The 17,120-nt window shown below is 37.6% G+C and overlaps 1 protein-coding gene across 1 annotated transcript in view; it reads left to right on the top strand.

Moving 5' to 3' along the window:
• The window catches only part of LOC122534461 (polypyrimidine tract-binding protein 1), a 65,186-nt gene that overhangs the window by 37,822 nt on the left and 10,244 nt on the right, over window positions 1-17,120 (top strand). Inside the window, exons 4-6 of the mRNA XM_043665100.1 lie at window positions 5,357-5,408; window positions 9,390-9,448; window positions 15,841-16,069. Of these exons, the coding sequence (XP_043521035.1) occupies window positions 5,357-5,408; window positions 9,390-9,448; window positions 15,841-16,069 (340 nt within the window). The remainder of the gene's footprint in view (window positions 1-5,356; window positions 5,409-9,389; window positions 9,449-15,840; window positions 16,070-17,120) is intronic.

Genomic DNA, 17,120 nt, shown 5'->3' with positions numbered 1-17,120 from the left:
GTGAATTAATGTTACTACGAACGACGTTCTGCCGAGTAAACGCCCAATAACTGCAACGTAGGGAAAGTACGCCTTTCTTTTCACCTTGATTAAATTACTCGCGGCAAAGTCGGATAATGTCGCACAATAAAACTGGCACTGATTAAAACCGAATAAATGTTAAACACTCATTTCGCGTTGTTGGATACCGTTATTGGAGAGGGGTGGGGGACGCGCTTGGACGTAATTACCCTAAAAACGAGCCATTTCCGTGAGCAGTGTGAATGTTAACGATAACGAGCATCTGTCCCGTGGAAAGTAGCGATTTTTATTGTTATTAGCGACGCTTTACGCGCCCCTGCGTACCGTTTCTGTTCATTTTCTGGTTAATTTCGCGGAATCCGCCGACGAGGGGAGGTGAGGAAGGAGGAACGGGTTGAAAGGGGTGGTCGCTTTTCCGACGGCTCGTTTGCGGCAAATAAGAGTCGAGCTTAAATAATTAGCGTCCGAATGGCTGGGCAGAGAATTTCCATTGATTTCAGGCCACTTTATGCTTTCCCATCGAGCTTTTAGCCGCGTTTGTTTATTTATCTGTTGCGGAGGGGGGGGGGGGATGATCGTGTAACCAGCGGCGAATCGTGATTTCGATTGACTTTTGCTTTTTCTCGGTGGCTTTGCGAGAAAAATTATTATATCGTGGTATTAACGTTGCGATTATTATATCGTTTGTAATTTTGATGTAACCAACGATATTCATATGATTAATTTATAACGGAAGTAATTAATCATAGGATAATAATGTATCGAGCAAAGTGATGTAATGGAATGAAGTAGTAGCGGGAATATTGTCAATATTTCTTTTTGCAGTAATTTTTCAATGCTTTTCCACGTTGTTTGTTTGTTGCTTTGGAAATATTTCCGTGAATTCCGTGGAAAAATTGATACTTTTTCCATTTAAATAATGACGGACCTGATGCTCGATGTTCACTGAAAATAGTCAAAGAATTTTTGAATTTCAGTCAGTTTTATATTTTTGGTAAATTATTAGCTTTGAAATATCGACGAATTCGATGAATTCTTTTGTTGTATTCCATTTTTGGGATAAATTAATCGCTCGACGTGTGTCGGTAATCATTTATAAAACATTTTATTCTATACTTCTATTATATTATCTTTTTTATTGCGTAAATATGAAATGGAAGATACAAAGAGAGAGGAAGAAATTTTAATCCGACAATGTACGTTTGGGAACAACAGACACGAAAGACCGTAAATATAATTAACGAAATTAAAAAAACGGAAGGAAACAAAAGTGCTGTATCAAACTGAGGAAGACTGCTGCAATGTGACAATGTGAGTACTCTGAACAGTCCACCGTGGCAACCCTTTTTCCGATTTCCTCCGATTTTCATTCATCGTTTCCCTTATTTTCGGACGGTCGGCAGATTTATCGTAACGCGCGGCGAAAAATATAAATTCTTCATCCGAGCCGTCACAACGGCGATATTGAATATTCGATGAGAGCTAAAACGCGTGACACTGCTTGCATTAGCGACCTCTCTCTCTCTCTCTCTCTCTCTCTCTCTTTCCTACATTCTACGAATTCAACTCCCTCCGCCACGATTCCATTCACATTTGCAGATATTTCTCGCGTCGACTGGACGCCATGCATTTTTATGAGAGTTCAGTTATTTACCGACAGAATTACATGCTTCGACAAGGTAATACCACTACTACTATTATCACTTTTTTTTAGAGAGAGAGAAAAAGGTACTGACATTACGAAGAATAATAGAATACTAGTATCACTACTAATTGTAGTGAAGTAGTATATTACTAGTATTGTTGATACTAGATACTTAAGTAATAATACTTAAGTAATAATAGATACTTAAGTAATAATACTTAAGTACATTAAAGTGCTAGAAGTATTACTACTAATACAATAAAATACTACTACTATACTCACAATAAATACTACTGATATTTTTAGTATTCTCGAACGATGTAACTATTTAATTCCTCCTTTTTCACTAATTTTTTCGCTCTACGTTCTGACGTATCGCACGAAAATTTTCACGACACAAACGACAAGAGATTGCATCTCGTCAGAGACGGTGCGTTTAATCGGCCGTGATAACGGCGCAGTTATTATCCCTGAGACAGAGATTAAAATTTTAATTGCGGCTACGAAGCCGGTTCCCTTGTGTCGTCCGCTACATTCTCCCCTTTTCCGTTTCCGTTTCGCGGCCTGGATGGATAAAAATACGCCCGACGATCCTTTTGTTGTTTACGGCGAAAAACTAATTAGCCGAGCTTAGAGCGTGCCGCGGTTAACCAGCTCGCTTAAACGCCATGCTAACTGGGGGACGTGTCTCTCTCAGTGAAATTTCTTGCCTGACGTATGCGCGCGCAGTGTATCAAATGCAGCGCAGTATTTAGTGTAATAGTTTGACGAGTAATCCACAGTCGCGAAAAATATTTTAACCGCCAGGATATATATTCGTTCCGGCCGGACGGTTTTTACGTGTGCCAGACGGAGGGCGGACTTTACGCAACATTTATTTCTAGAGCTTATGATTCTTTGATGGGGATTAACGATGGAAGTTGACGTATGAAAATTACGTAGAACGATGTGGAAAAGTGACGCATAATTTTTAATTTTTATTATGAAAATTAGTTATAGCAGCACTGGAATACTATTGAAATACTGTTAGTACGCTACTGAAATATCAATCTCAATATATTTTTAAATATTCTATAATTTTAACGTATAAATAAAATAACGTATAACGTACGTATTAATACGATAATTTTAGAATTTTATGTGATCATTTCTTTCTCTAGAAGAATTTTTATAAATTTATATAACGTAATATTCCACTGTAAATATTCCATATTTAATATCGGATCCTTTTAAAACACGGAATAATTTCTTTATATAAAAATTTCTAATATTTTTCCTTTTTTTTTTTTTTAATGATAATTTGATCAGATGATGAAGCGTCTAATTATTGTTATCGAATATCGAACGAAGATAGCAATCTCACCGATATATTTTCCTCATACTCTGTACCTTCTTTTTTTTTTTTCTTTTCTTCTTTTTTCGTTCGTACGCTAATTGGTCATGATTTATCCGATATGAGGAGCAATGAGATGCTCGTTAAAAGATTCTCATTGAAACGTGTTGTTACAATTTACGTCATTGAAATTTAAATTTCATAAAAACCAGCAGCGCCGGTATGGCAACACAGAGAACGGACGAATCAGAATATTATATTGAATAGGATAACTTTTATTTCACGGAATTTAACATGCACGCATACAATTTCCTTTCTCTCTGTTTATTCAGAATTTATCCATACGCACGCCATATACGCTTATATACATTGAATTATTATCAAATACATGTATATTAAATTATCTGTTTCGGAAGGTTTTATAATACGTCAGGCATGAAAAATTACAAAGTGCAAATAATACAAGCAAGCTCTCGGCCAGAATTCCATTTTCGAAATTATTACGTTCATCGGGAATATTTTCACAAATGTCCGTAGCCTACTCGTTACACAATTGCCCAATTAACTGTTAGTATTATACAATAACATCAATAGGAGATATATAATTAGCAATTCTCTCGTTATAAACTCTATAATAGCAAGAGGACGGAGCAACCGGTGGCAATTCTGCACGATGATTCAGTGGGAACTGTTGCAGGTGATCGCAAGACCGTGGACCAAGGCAAATATTGGCCGTGGTATTATTAATGCGATCGCCTGGCCTACTCCAGCGACGAAATGTATGACAATGACGCCGATTCCAGGCTGATGGTGATTATCAGCCCGCGGCTGCGGCCACAATTTTCGCCTGGTACCACGCTTCGTGTCGTTGCTCCAGGCCACGAGAACCCTTTTACAATCAACTTGATTATCCTTTTAACGATTTTCGCCAGCCGCAGGAGAATGGAAGTTGTAATGGTCTGTCGAGTATACATAGTACGCCATTTTATTTACGTGTTTGCGTGTGTTGACTAAAATCTATCTGGAAACTTTTTATTAGCAGTATGACAATGTTGGGCAACAAATTTGAAAATATCTGTACAAAGTAGAGGATATGTTTTGCACTACTTTCGTATACTAGTATGTATATACTAAAAGCAAAGTATACTAGTATTGGTTACGTCACTAGTGTACAATACTAATACTCGCAGAATTTTCTAATTATACTGACGAGAATGAGGAAAGAACAGAATCAGCTGGTTAATTAATGGATCCCGCTTTTTCGAGTCGGGATAAAATTCGAAGCCCAGAGCCAAGGCGTAAAATTTCCGCGGATTAAATGCTTTTAATTACCTTAATGATGGGGTAGGAAGCCTGAACAAGTAAATTAATCCCCCTTCGTAATTATATATTTCATATTTCTCGTCTCTCTGCTCGGTAAAAGAATCTCGGCATTCTGGATTAACGTTAAATCTTCTTTCACAATTATATCAATCCATCTAATCACGTAAAAATATTAAAAATTTTCCATATTACGCTCGATAAATATTTTTATGTTATTAAATAAATTTCTACTCAACTCCAAATTTATAATAAAATACAGCGCAATGCAGTAAGATAATAATTAAATAAAGTAGTATCTGTCGTACATATTATTGATTTACATAAATTAATAAATACTTCACATTTATTTATTTTAAGAAATGTTCTAATTTTGTAGTTGCAACATATTTCAATTATTATTTACACTGTCTATTATTTAAAGAGGCAGTTGATTTATTTATAAAAACACGTATTTGTAAAAAATGAGACGCGAAATATCTGCGGTGTCGGAGTTTTACGATTAAAAAATAAAATGAATGGAATGTGTATGTGTGTCTACGTATGCGTGTGTGTGTGTATGTTGTGTGAAAAATTGTGGATTCCGTATCATATCGAGAATATTTCGTGTAATAAATCCTCGTTTAATTTCCGAAACTAACGAGTTCGCGTTTGAGTATTGGAATTTTCAACTTAACTTCCTGACAGAAAGAGCATGTTGGAAAAATGGTAATTGGATTAAACAACGATGGGTTTCCGAATTTATTTTATAATAATTTTCTGTTCCTGCGTTTAATTAAGTGGAAAAGGAGTGGTACTTCAAAATATAACCAGAACTGTCCTAGTATTTTTATTTTTTATTTTTTACTCATGAAATACTAATTCTGGCATTTAAATATAATATTAAATACTAGCGAGCAATAGTTAAGATACTTCGCTACAAAATTTTAAACTAAACGAGAATAGAAAGAAATACGAATTCAAAGAGAAATTAATAGTAATTCTCTGACAAACTGTGAGAACCAACTCTAACTGGACACCTTTTATTTTTGTTGCAGATATTCACACGTTTCGGCAAGGTCCTCAAGATCGTCACCTTCACGAAGAACAGTAAGTGTCATTTAAATTAAAGAAATTAGAGAGATATCGTTGAACAGAACTTCGACGAACCGTTCAAGTTTTCAGCTACTTTTGTTTAATATTCCATTCGACCTGGATGAAGTTCACTAACGAATTTATGAACTTTTCGGTAGAGGTATTTTCGCGAATATCCACGGCTGTACATTTATCTGAGAAAGAAACAGAGGCTGCAGTCGGAGAAAGGCTGGAGCGTTTCGAACGTTTCGAAGTGGCTCTTGTTTTCCTCCTCCAGTGCAATAGCTACTGGACCACCCTGTATAGACGCCACTCTTGCCGGCAGACATGCCACGGCACTTTAGTACTTCAGTGTACACTTGAAGTGTATCCTAACGGCGACGTCGACGCCGTTAGTACTTTCGGTGTTGCACTCGAGTATAACGGGTGTCTCAAGTCACATCTGTCCGCGTCAAACTCAGTAACTTGTACATTAGACGTTTTTCTCATCAACATCCATTGTCAGATCTCTGTTATTGCTCTTTCTGAACATTTTATAAAATCATCTCGCACCGTTTAAGACTTTTTTCCATTCGTCACTCTAGCCGAGACGACAAAAAGTTATTAATTGTTCTTTGTTTCGTCTGTCGAAAATTTGGGTATTTTCTGTTTTGTGTATTTTCAAGATTTCGAATTTTTTTCTTTTCTGCGTAGAATACAGATGTTCCGCACACCCGTTATACAGGAGAAGTCCGTTTCACCGTAGGTAAAAATGCGTTACAAATTCATGTCGGTTCAGATAGCAGGTCTCGAGTATTTTACTCTGCAACGTAGCGTTCTTTTTCACTTCTGAGATATTTCTGTGGGTGGCAATTATAGAAAGGCGAGTAGAGCTTGTTACACAATAGCAACGTCGATTCACAATCAATCAGCCCTCGATTTTCTTCTTCTTTCTCGCCCCTGAATAGTATGAAGTGTTTCTTCTTCTGATAGTACAAGAAATAAATGAAATGTTATGTTGAATAGTGAATTATTTCATTAGGAAATAATAATAATAATAATAATAATAATAATAATAATAGAAATGTAATACTTTAACAGAAGTAGATTTTTTTAAAAGTTTGTAATTTGAAAAAAACAAGGCGAATTCGTAAATAGGTGAAATCTGAGGAAAAAAAAGTTGCAATAGTATTGTTCTGTGTGATGAAATTATCATACTAATATTCTACATTAGTATCTCTGTACTAGTGGAGATACTAGTATAATATTCTGTACTAGTATCTCCACTAATATATCAGTTCCAATACTAGTATCTTATACTCTTTCCATCCCCAATATTTTATACTAGTGTAATATTCTATATTAGTATCTCCACTAATATATCATTACTAATACTAGTATCTTATGCTCTTAGTATTCTCACTAATTAAAATTTTCTGAATTAAAACAACCATAAGACGCTTGTATTCCCTCACAGATCATCCTTGAACGCATAAGAGAAAATAAAATCACAAAACTGTGAACGAATTTATCCAATTTTTGAATCGAAAACACAGAGAGAGAGAGAGAGAGAGAGAGAGAGAGAACAAGTGAGACCAGAATCTGTGTAGTCAGGAATCCGTTGTAGAGAAGCGTTTCAAACGAAATGAAATGAAAAATAGGAATCTCGCAATTGCCCCGGGGCCTCCTCCATAGAAAAGAGCCGGGCAAAGAGAGAGAGAGAGAGAGAGAGAGAGAGAGAAAGAAGAATCGCCGCATATGTTTTTAATTCGAGGCAGCGAGCTTGCAACGTCGAGAAACCGAGAGCACACCAAGTGCCTTACTTCTGAAATTCCGTCTCACTCCCTTTTCCTCCCCCTGTTTTCTTTTGTTTCTGTAAAGGTTTTGTTTGACGAATAAGAGCGGCGGGAACTCGTTAGACTACAGAAGAATTTCATTCTGCTTTCGGCTTTTTTCAAAAGATTCTTTTTCCCCCCTCTTTCCCTTCTTTAATTTATACTTGCTAGCCGTCGGGGGAGAATCGGGATTTTCAAATGTTTGATTTGCAAAGTTCCGATTGGAAAACTTCGGCGATTCGTAAATTTTCAATTTGTAAATTCGACGGCCAGGGACTGCTCCCGAAGTTTTGATTGGAGAAATTTTACTTACCGAGACATTTTTCTCATATTATGAAGACTGGACTCTGTGGATTCTTCTTATATTATTAATTTTAATACACGTAATAAGTACATGGTATTAAATTTGGTGTTTCAACAATTAATTCTAAATATTTGATAATATTCCGCGTAAAAATTCTGAACGATTAACTTTACAGACTGGAAATAGTGCTAGTATCAGTATATTGATACTGTTACAATAGCGCTCGTCGCGTCTGTAATACGCAATTACGGAGCTTCGTCAATTCCATTTGCGTTCGTTAAATCTTTCACGCATCATATCCATTAATAACATTTTCATTCTTCGTGCAAATTTGTTTCGAGAGTTTAATAAATAATAAATCGGTCTTTACGAAATAACATAAATATGACGCAAACATCGCCGCTCGTTACATTTCTTAGAGGCATATGTTGTAAATTATTTGCAGTTTAAATTTGTCAGTCGAAATTTCGCTCGTTGTTGAATTCAGTTTTCGAAATTATTGACAAAAGGATCGAACGCGAACGGTCATCGTCGAAACAGAGCGGCAAGAAAACCAATCGAGCATGAGAGAGAGGCAGAAAGAGAAGAAAAAAATGAATGAAAGAGGAACGAGCCTTGAAAAAAAAGTATGGAGATGGAACGAACGAATAGCCACTTGACCGAATCGAAGTTTAATTGGACACTGAGTGCGTCTTCGCTTTAATTTAGGACCGATGGCTCCGTGATTTCGCCAATCAACCGCTATTTGTCTCAAAGCCCGGCTCTTTGAAAATCTCGCGTCCCTTTCAATCGTGGACAACAGCCCCCTCCCCCTTTTGTCCGATCGAGCGTCCATTGATTGAACGTCTTTTGGCTATTCCCGTCCAATTGTCGCGAAGAATCGGCATCGATGTTGTTTCTTTTTTTTTTGAACAGCAATGCCTGTTTTCTGGATCTTTGACCGAGTTGTAGTTAATAATCACGTAACTTTTGCTTGTTTCCTTGTAATTTGTGGCTGGTGAACGATCGAAGTTCGAGCGTAAAACGATTTAAAGTTACCATCGAATGAAATTACGAAGAAGAGATTTGATAGTGACATCAGGAAATATCTCAGCTTGTGTAATTACCACGCTGTTTGTCAGTACCAGAGTGAAAATTCGAAAAAGATGGAAAATACGATGCAACGATGATCGTCGATTTTTTCCCCCCCAGCCCTTCAAATACGAGTATTTATATCATTAATATCGCCTTTCGTTTATCGTGGGAAAAATTGAAAAAAAAGAAAGAAAGGAGAAACGCGAGAAATACATGAAAAAACGATTTTATTAGAGATATAATGCAATAACGGGATCGAGTTTTTCGCCGGTAGCAACGTTATTCAATTTCCATCGTTATTTGATCGTGTGACAGGGGTGGGATCGGCGAGATAATAAAAATTCTGTCCCATAGAGGGGAAAAAGTGACCGGTGTCACAACATATTACCGCGAGTCCGGCGAGATACCCCTTTATTTCTATTTAATTTCGACTTTATTTAATTTTCACCGGCGCAAACCGCCGTGAGAATGGCATTTGATTTTGAAAATCGAACGGTAATCCCTGCTTTGCCTCAGTGTTTTTTTTCTCTCTCTTTTTCTTTTTGGTTTTGGTTTTATTTTCATTTTAAATGGATCGTCGAGATTTCGACGTCACAGAACGAATTTTTAGAATCTGTAAAATTTTACCCTTTCTCGCATATTTCCCTTCTTATGTATTAAAGATTCGTCGTCAAGGCGTTTTCCCGTATTCCGTAAATACTCGAATATTCTCACGGAACACACTTCGCGCTTCGCCGCTCATTTTCAACAGCTCCACGAATTTGGTTAACTCGATCTAACAAAATATTTCTCTCTTTGTTTCAGACACTTTCCAGGCACTAATACAGTACGCGGACATGCTGTCGGCGCAAACCGCCAAACTCGTGAGTATCCACTTTAACTTTTCCACGAAAACGCACGTAAAAATCCTCCCTCTCTCTTTCTCTCCTCTTTTTTTCCCTCCCTGCCCCTTTTTCTTCTTCGTTTCTCACGTCTGGAGGCCAGCGTTTCTCCCGCAGCCACCGTTTATCCCCGTCGTCCCGCGGGACAGATCGAAATTTTTCGTGCAATAGCAACGGAAGTGTCATCCATTAGAAGGTCCAGGTGCCACCGGGCGAATAATGTAAATTTTAATCTCCTCCGTTGTTGTTTTTATCGGGAAAGAAATGCGTTCCGTCGCGGCGCCGGTTTTTCCTATTTCCAGACTGGTTATATTTTCAGCCGCGTTCTTATTTTCCATGCGTTTTTCAAGGCTGCTGTTTTGTTTGGTTTCATATTTCGGGAGCTTACAGCGTATTTCAAATTTATTCATGCCTCCGAGTCACCGGTATTTCGGTTGTTCGCATGGGAGAAAAAAATTATTTCTGTTTGTTTCATCGATGTGTTTTAATCTCGATTCGTTTGACATCCACTTCTCCTTCCCAAGTATTCCCTTGTATGGTAGAAAAATATTTTCGAAATGGAGGATTTCGGCGTGTACTTTTCTACAGATGGAATTTTTTAATCGAAATAAATGTCGCCCTGATTTTGTTGATCTTGACGCAAATTTTTATTATTACGTCAAGGAACGGATCACGCTGCTGAAACGTATGATAAATTGTCACTTTTTGAACAAGTTGCTAATTCTAGTATTAATCAAAGAAACCACGAATACTAGTATCGCTCTAAAGATACTAGTATCAGTACAGATTATACTAATTAAATGTTCACGAATCTGTCGAGAGAACGCAGGAAACCACCTCTAAAGGAAAAAGGAAAAGTCTCTTTCCACTCGGAGAATTCGTCCAGTCTAAAGAGACAGTTTTAAAAAGCAGCGGATAGCTTCCTGGTAAGAAATCCTCGGCAATCTCTCGGTCCGAAATCCCATCGCGAGTCTACTCGTTAACGAACGCTAATTCGACCACTCGACGAGTGAAAATCCGCGGAAACCAGCTACCAGTCGACAGTTTTCTGTAATAAACGTGCTCTTTTCGCGGTCGAAATTAACCCGCGACACGTTTGCGGTTGTCGCGTTGTTCCCGTGGTTACTTCCCCCTCCCACCTCCCACCTCCCGGTCTCTACATCAAAGCAGCCGAATTTTTCGATATTCTAGTCTCTCGTTTTTTCACTCTCCGCTCGGCTCGACCCTTCGCTGACTTTCGAGTCGTGATTTTCGAGGTAATTAACCGTTTGGGTTTTTCTCGTTCGGTATGGTTTCGGGACGAAATTTTCGATACAGCGAATACCAGTTCCTTCCCAGCTAATGTATCGAAATGTTTATTAAAATTAATTTACAAGTACTTGTTTTGGTATCTCGTTGCTCGTAATTACTATTTACCTTAATCACGCTTCATTTTATTTTACTTTTTAGAACGAATGAATTGGATGTAAAAGTTAACTTCACCGCTTCGGTATGAGTAGCTCAAACTTTTGACCGCTGTTGTAATGAACTGGATCGAATAATATTTAAAATTCTAATCGTCATGATTAACATACGAGGAACATTGTTACATCGTCAATCGAGAATTCTCATTTTTGAAACAGAAGAACATTTCAGCTTTGTTACTGTTTTCCAAAAATTGAAAAATATCGCGGTGTTTCTAACAAATCCAATAAATTTGCGATTGTATTTTCGCTTCTACTGAGGGAAGAAAATTTCAAAGAAACGAGAAGAATACTTTCTAGATTTGTACGCTCCAATATCTCACAATAAGCGAAAGAATATTTTGACACATTTGTTTGTTGTACCTGTGACGTCAGTTTTGTTTTTATTCTTCTTCTTGTTCTTATTCTTTTTCTTTTTTAGTAAAAGATTTATACATTTTCGCGAAAGAAAAGCACGGAAGTTTATCGAGAAATTTCATTCGGGAAGTAATGGCTTACGAATTAAAAGAATCTTGCTACACTTGATGTTTTAAAAGTTCCAGTTGAAACCAAGGTGGCTTTTACTATCTCCTACCTCTTCTCTCATTCTCTGTTTCTCCGTTTTTTTTTCCTTTTTTTGGGGGTTTGTTTTTACACGGCAATCCTCTTAGATATAAGTCGCCGATTCTATCAACGAGGTTTCCAATCGATCGAAGTTTATGGAATTCTAAAGTCAATCGAAGAAAAATGTTATTCTATATAATTTTCTATCCCCGTGGGGAGCTGGGTTTTTACTTTCAGACTAAATGGAATTTTATGTCGGGCGTTTTTAAGTTGCTCCGCCGACGCGATGCTTTTCTCTCCCTTTTGTTTCTTTCGGAGACAAGAAATTAAAATAATACAGTCTTGGCTGAGGAACTTTTCATCCTTCATGGTAATTACGTGTTTTTCGCAAAACAAATTTTTACGAAAGAAATTCCGTTCTTCGGACTTCTCGGTCTAAATTCTGTAACAAGTCGTTTGTTTTATGTCGTTTACCATATTGTTGTATCCTGCAGCGTACGTTCTTACTCACGATTATTACTATTATTATTAAATTGAAATTCTTTCCACTCGAGAGAAACATGAGAAAAATAACCGGATCGCTCGATTGTCGTCTGAACACGATTTCGTCAACGAAAATACACACAATACCGCGCACGCACGGTGGGCAACGATGCGCATGTTAAATACACACTAGCCGGCAGCAATCTTCCGCGTCTACAGTCTCATAACTCGGAAACATCAGCGTGCACTTAATCCAGCGACGATATTATAATCCCGGTTGTTTGAACTCGCTCGCGGACCGTAAATATTAATTGAACGCGGCGAAATACGTTTCGCGGCAGGCAATTACATCACCGTCCGGGAGAAGTGCAAATAATCGCGTTGAAATTCCCCTGGATAGAAAATCTGGCTGGCCGGAAAAACGGGTACGTCCGTGCTCTCCTCGCGCTCCGCTCGAATGTCATTTTCTTTCTTTGTCCCGCGCGCTTCCAGCGAGAAACGGCAGTCTCCTTTGTTCTTTTCCTGGCGGTTTTTCATTTTATTCGTTTAACCCTTTATTTTCAGTTTTGTTCGCGTAGTATTGAAGTAGCATCAGGTATATCGAGTGTCTGAGTAACGTATCGTTGTATTCTTTTTCTGTAGCTTCCATTGCGAATTTTTAATTATTTCTGAAGTTGTATTTGATTGTTTAATTATTTCTGAATTTTGAATGAATGAAAAGTACACGATATTTGAAAAGTACACGATGTTACAAGGTTGGATACTGACTATATTTGGTATACCAGTAACTAGTATCTAGTATCTCAGTACTAATTTATATGTGATATTATTCTACAAAGATTATACAATGTCTCTTCGTAGAAATTAAAATTTTGTTTCAATTTTATTACTGTCTTTTCGTTCTTACTCTTCGTCGACAATCTTAGTAACATAAATAATACAAGTATGATTCTCTCCAATCACGCCTTCAATTCCATCCACCCTTCCACAGAGTGAAATAGCAAAAGAAAGAAAGGAAAAAAAAAAGAGAAGAGCACGCAGAGCCACTTACGCAAAGTTTCACCCTTCTTGCAGTTTCGAAACTATTTTCAGAGCTTGACGCGTCTCGTTCGAGCGGCAGGGCACGATATTAAAATAATTTCATTCCAGATATCCGGCCAACTTTGTTAACCCAGATTACGTATTCTTTGTACGTCATAGAAGCTGTAGCTTGCCATTTCGCTACGCCGTGTGATGGCGTACAGAAAGAGAGAAAGAAACGATGAAAAAAACGAGAGAGAGAAGGAATGAGGAATATTGCGTTTGGGATTATGCGCGTTCCGCGTTCGCGTTCAAGAGTTCCAGAATATTTTTCAATTGAATTTTTTCAGTCCGATTTCCCTCTCGCCCGGCTAATCAGTTTGAAATTTATCCTGCCACGCAACCAATTAATTAACTCGGCGCGCTTTGTGTGACCCCGGACATGGTAATAATCGCAGCTAAGTGTTTCATTGTCCATTTAATGGAAATTAACGAAACGATAGAATAAGGAAGAGTAGTGGAGTGGATAAAAATTTTACAATTACGTATGTGTGTATTTGAAAACATCTGGATACTTGCTTTCATTTATATTTTATTAACTTATTTATATTTTAGTAACTACTAGACTAGTGTTTGAAAGTATCTGGATACTTGGTTATTTACATTTAACAAGTATACTAATGTTTCGAAAGTATATCTGAATACTTGTTTACTTATATTTATATTTGAAGTTTATTTTAAAATTACAATTTGAGAATTCTTTCTGCAACACATCGATATTTACTAGTACTGGCAACAGTAACAATACTAGTACCGATACTGATGCTAATTTAACTGTATTATACTAATAGTAATAGTTATTGTTATACTAGTTTGGTATTAGTTGTCGTCCAACATTCTCTAGTTCAATAGTTAGATTAATATTAGTTTAATACTAATGGAATTACTACATTATACTAATTACTACATTATACTAATACTAACTATATTATACTAATACTAATATGGCTGTAAAGAAATGTCGATCAATACCAGAAATGTCAAGTATCATCTCGCACGCTAAAATTCAACACACCAATATTTCGAAACGAACGGATCATTAGTCTGAGAATTATCGTTTCCACGTCAAAATCTACGCTCATCGAGTTAGCAAGTCATTAGTCTGAGAATCATCGTATATCGTATAATTATCCAGGCGAATGGCGGCTTGATCCAAGGCGCGGATAACGATAACCAACCCTGAGCGAGGCTGGCCCTTTCGACGCGTTTCATCTCTATTAATAACAACGCCAGCTCCGTCCATCTAACGCAGAGCAGGAAAGACGCAGCCTAATTACGTATGCACGCGTTCGACTCTCCTACGTAGGCGTAGACCAGAGCAAACTCTCTCCGGCTCGACGGGGGCCATGGTGTTTGACCTGCGTGTGCATTGTTGCAACATGCACGCGTGTACACGCTTCGCTGTATCTCTCCGCCGGCCATATTTACACGGGCTAATGAATTTCATACATAATTACCGGTTTGCCTGCGTACAGCTAGCCACCACCGTGTAGATTTACCCCTCTGGTCATCCTTCGGCCAACTTATGCACCCATTTGCCAGAGACTTGGTGACATGGTTCGCGTTGATGTTAGACTCGTGGTTAGTTATTATTTAGAGTTATTATTTAGATTGTTGTTGATTTAGTTTCGGGGATCGACTCGATCGAGAATTATTACGAATTTTCTTTTAAAAATTTTTGAATATTATTCAGGGTAATATTATTCATTGTGGCAAGAAGGATAATTTGATTAAACAAAATTGAGAACAAGTGAGAATTGTTATAAATTATTTTCGGAGGTTGAGATTGCGGTTAGGTACTACTTAGTAATATAAAAATATTATTTAGAATAAAATTTCTCATAATAAGGAGAATAATTTAATTGAACGAATTATTAATCAAGAAATTGGTAAAGGGAATAGTTAAGAAGCTGTTATCATTTTTGAAAGAACGCAAAATGCAATACGCTGTTTCCACTCTTCCGTATATTTGAAAGATATTTCAACAAATCGCACACGGACTGTTGGTGGACCATAATTAGAAGCACGTAGCGGTGGTATGATCCTGGACGAGCGATTGATTTCAAACGAGCTGTAGCTTGGCCGCTGTACACACCGGAGACGTATTCTTGCCGCGTAGATTCCGGTTTGGCGATTCGTTTGCGGTGGAAAGTGAAGGATGAACGCAAAGGGGGCCGCGTGTGGTTTCGGTCGAATCATTTCGGGTGGGAGATCGGTTTCCATTGCAGGCGAGAGCCGGCTGGATTTTGTGTTTTGTGGTAATTCGAATAGGGGTCGGAGGGATCTAATTAGTGTAATTGGTGGATGCTGGCGGAGAGTCTAGACAGCGCAGGGAGTTGGTTGCACATTCGCGCGGAGCATGAGCGGCGATTACGGCGATAAATGTGTCCTTAAAGTTTATTAACCACGAGCGATAATTTTCTGGATCGTGCAGCATTAGAAATTGATTTCACATTATTCTACTAACAGAGATTACGTTGGTAATAAATTTTAATGAAAATTGACGTCTAATTTCGAAGTGCTATCGCGTAATTATAATTGTATTAAATATATTAGTATTCGATACTAGTGATACTAATACTTGCACATTGCTAGTAGCATCTATTACTATTAATACTATTATCATTAGCATTTAATACTACCAGTATATACTTAATACTTGTATACTAAGTGATATGAGTACTTAATTATACTACATTACAAAATTAAACTCACTATAATATGCTCAATGTACTACACTTTTGTGACTGTTCACACGTCACGTGCATAACGGTTCAACTAACATTTCTGTCGTTTCTGTTTCAGTCGCTGGAAGGTCAGAACATCTATAATTCCTGTTGCACGTTGCGCATCGACTACAGCAAGATGCAAAACTTGAACGTGAAGTACAATAACGACAAATCGAGGGACTATACCAACCCTTCTCTGCCAACTGGTGATGCGAATTTGGACGCGGCATCTCTTGCCTTGGGTGGCGAGCTTCTTCCACAGTTGTTAATGGGCGCCGGGTCTCAGCCTCGTGCAAGAATACCCGGTGAGAACATCGGTGAATTTCTTACAGATTTTTTTTACTAAAATAACGAGAAAGATAGTTGACGGATACACTGTTTGAAATAATTTGGGATGTCAGATTAGGCAAGAGAGTAGAAATAAAGGAGGTAAAGTTGATTGCTTCGCTTGCAATTCGATCGTTTCCTTTTGGATTTGTCTCTTTTTTTTTTCTTTTTATTATTTTGAACAGTGTGTTTTCTTTTAATTTCAGACAACGAAGTTAACCGTTTGTTTTATTTCGTTGCGATTTGTTGTCGTTCAGGAGATGAAACTGTAAAAACCACATGAAATGTTAGTACAATACGTTTTATCGTTCGGAATAGTGTAGTTTAAAAATATTGAACCGTGATTGTCAAGTTTACGACCAGAAAAGTCAAGGATTTCAATTTTTACTTAAAATTTGAAAGTTCAGAAGTTTTAACTCTTAAGAAAAATTTCCAAATTCGAAACTGTCATAAACCACTCGTACGCATAAAATCCATTAACGCATTTCTGTACTCTCGTTCGATAAAATCGTGGGTGTAACATCGATCGATCGAGGGGAGCCCATAAAAATCGATCGATCAATTAATCCCGCGTAGGTCCAGAACGGTTCTGTCCATTAGGATTAATTATATTAATAGAAACGGCCAGGCTGTCACTCTGTCTCGCCGACGACGGTTTACGATAAATTGTTATATCGCGAATCGATCCGTCCGTTTCCAATTTGCCGCCGGTTTTCAGCTTCATTTTCGTACGGGATCGAATTTCACGCGGTTAGACAGTATTATTTCCTGGGGTAAATTAATTAATTACGCTGCAACGCCTGGACTGATCGATACAGCCTGACGTTTCGATTACCAATCCCCTCGATCTCTCGACCCTTCTGTTTTTACGTTTTCAATTGTTTCGTTATTTGCAATGTTTTCTTTCGATCTTCGTCGAAAGTTCCACAGACGCGAGAGTACTTCGTACGATCAGTTTGTTGCGTATTTTTATTTAAGTGATTTGCTTCTTTATAAATAGGGCTGAAGAAATGGAATTTAAATAGATAT

This window comes from Frieseomelitta varia, unplaced genomic scaffold, assembly GCF_011392965.1.
Source record: "Frieseomelitta varia isolate USP_RPSP 00005682 unplaced genomic scaffold, Fvar_1.2 scaffold_6, whole genome shotgun sequence".
Lineage (NCBI taxonomy): Eukaryota > Metazoa > Arthropoda > Insecta > Hymenoptera > Apidae > Frieseomelitta > Frieseomelitta varia.
The sequence above is the reverse complement of the archived record's forward strand: the minus strand, read 5'-3'. Positions and strand labels throughout refer to the sequence as shown.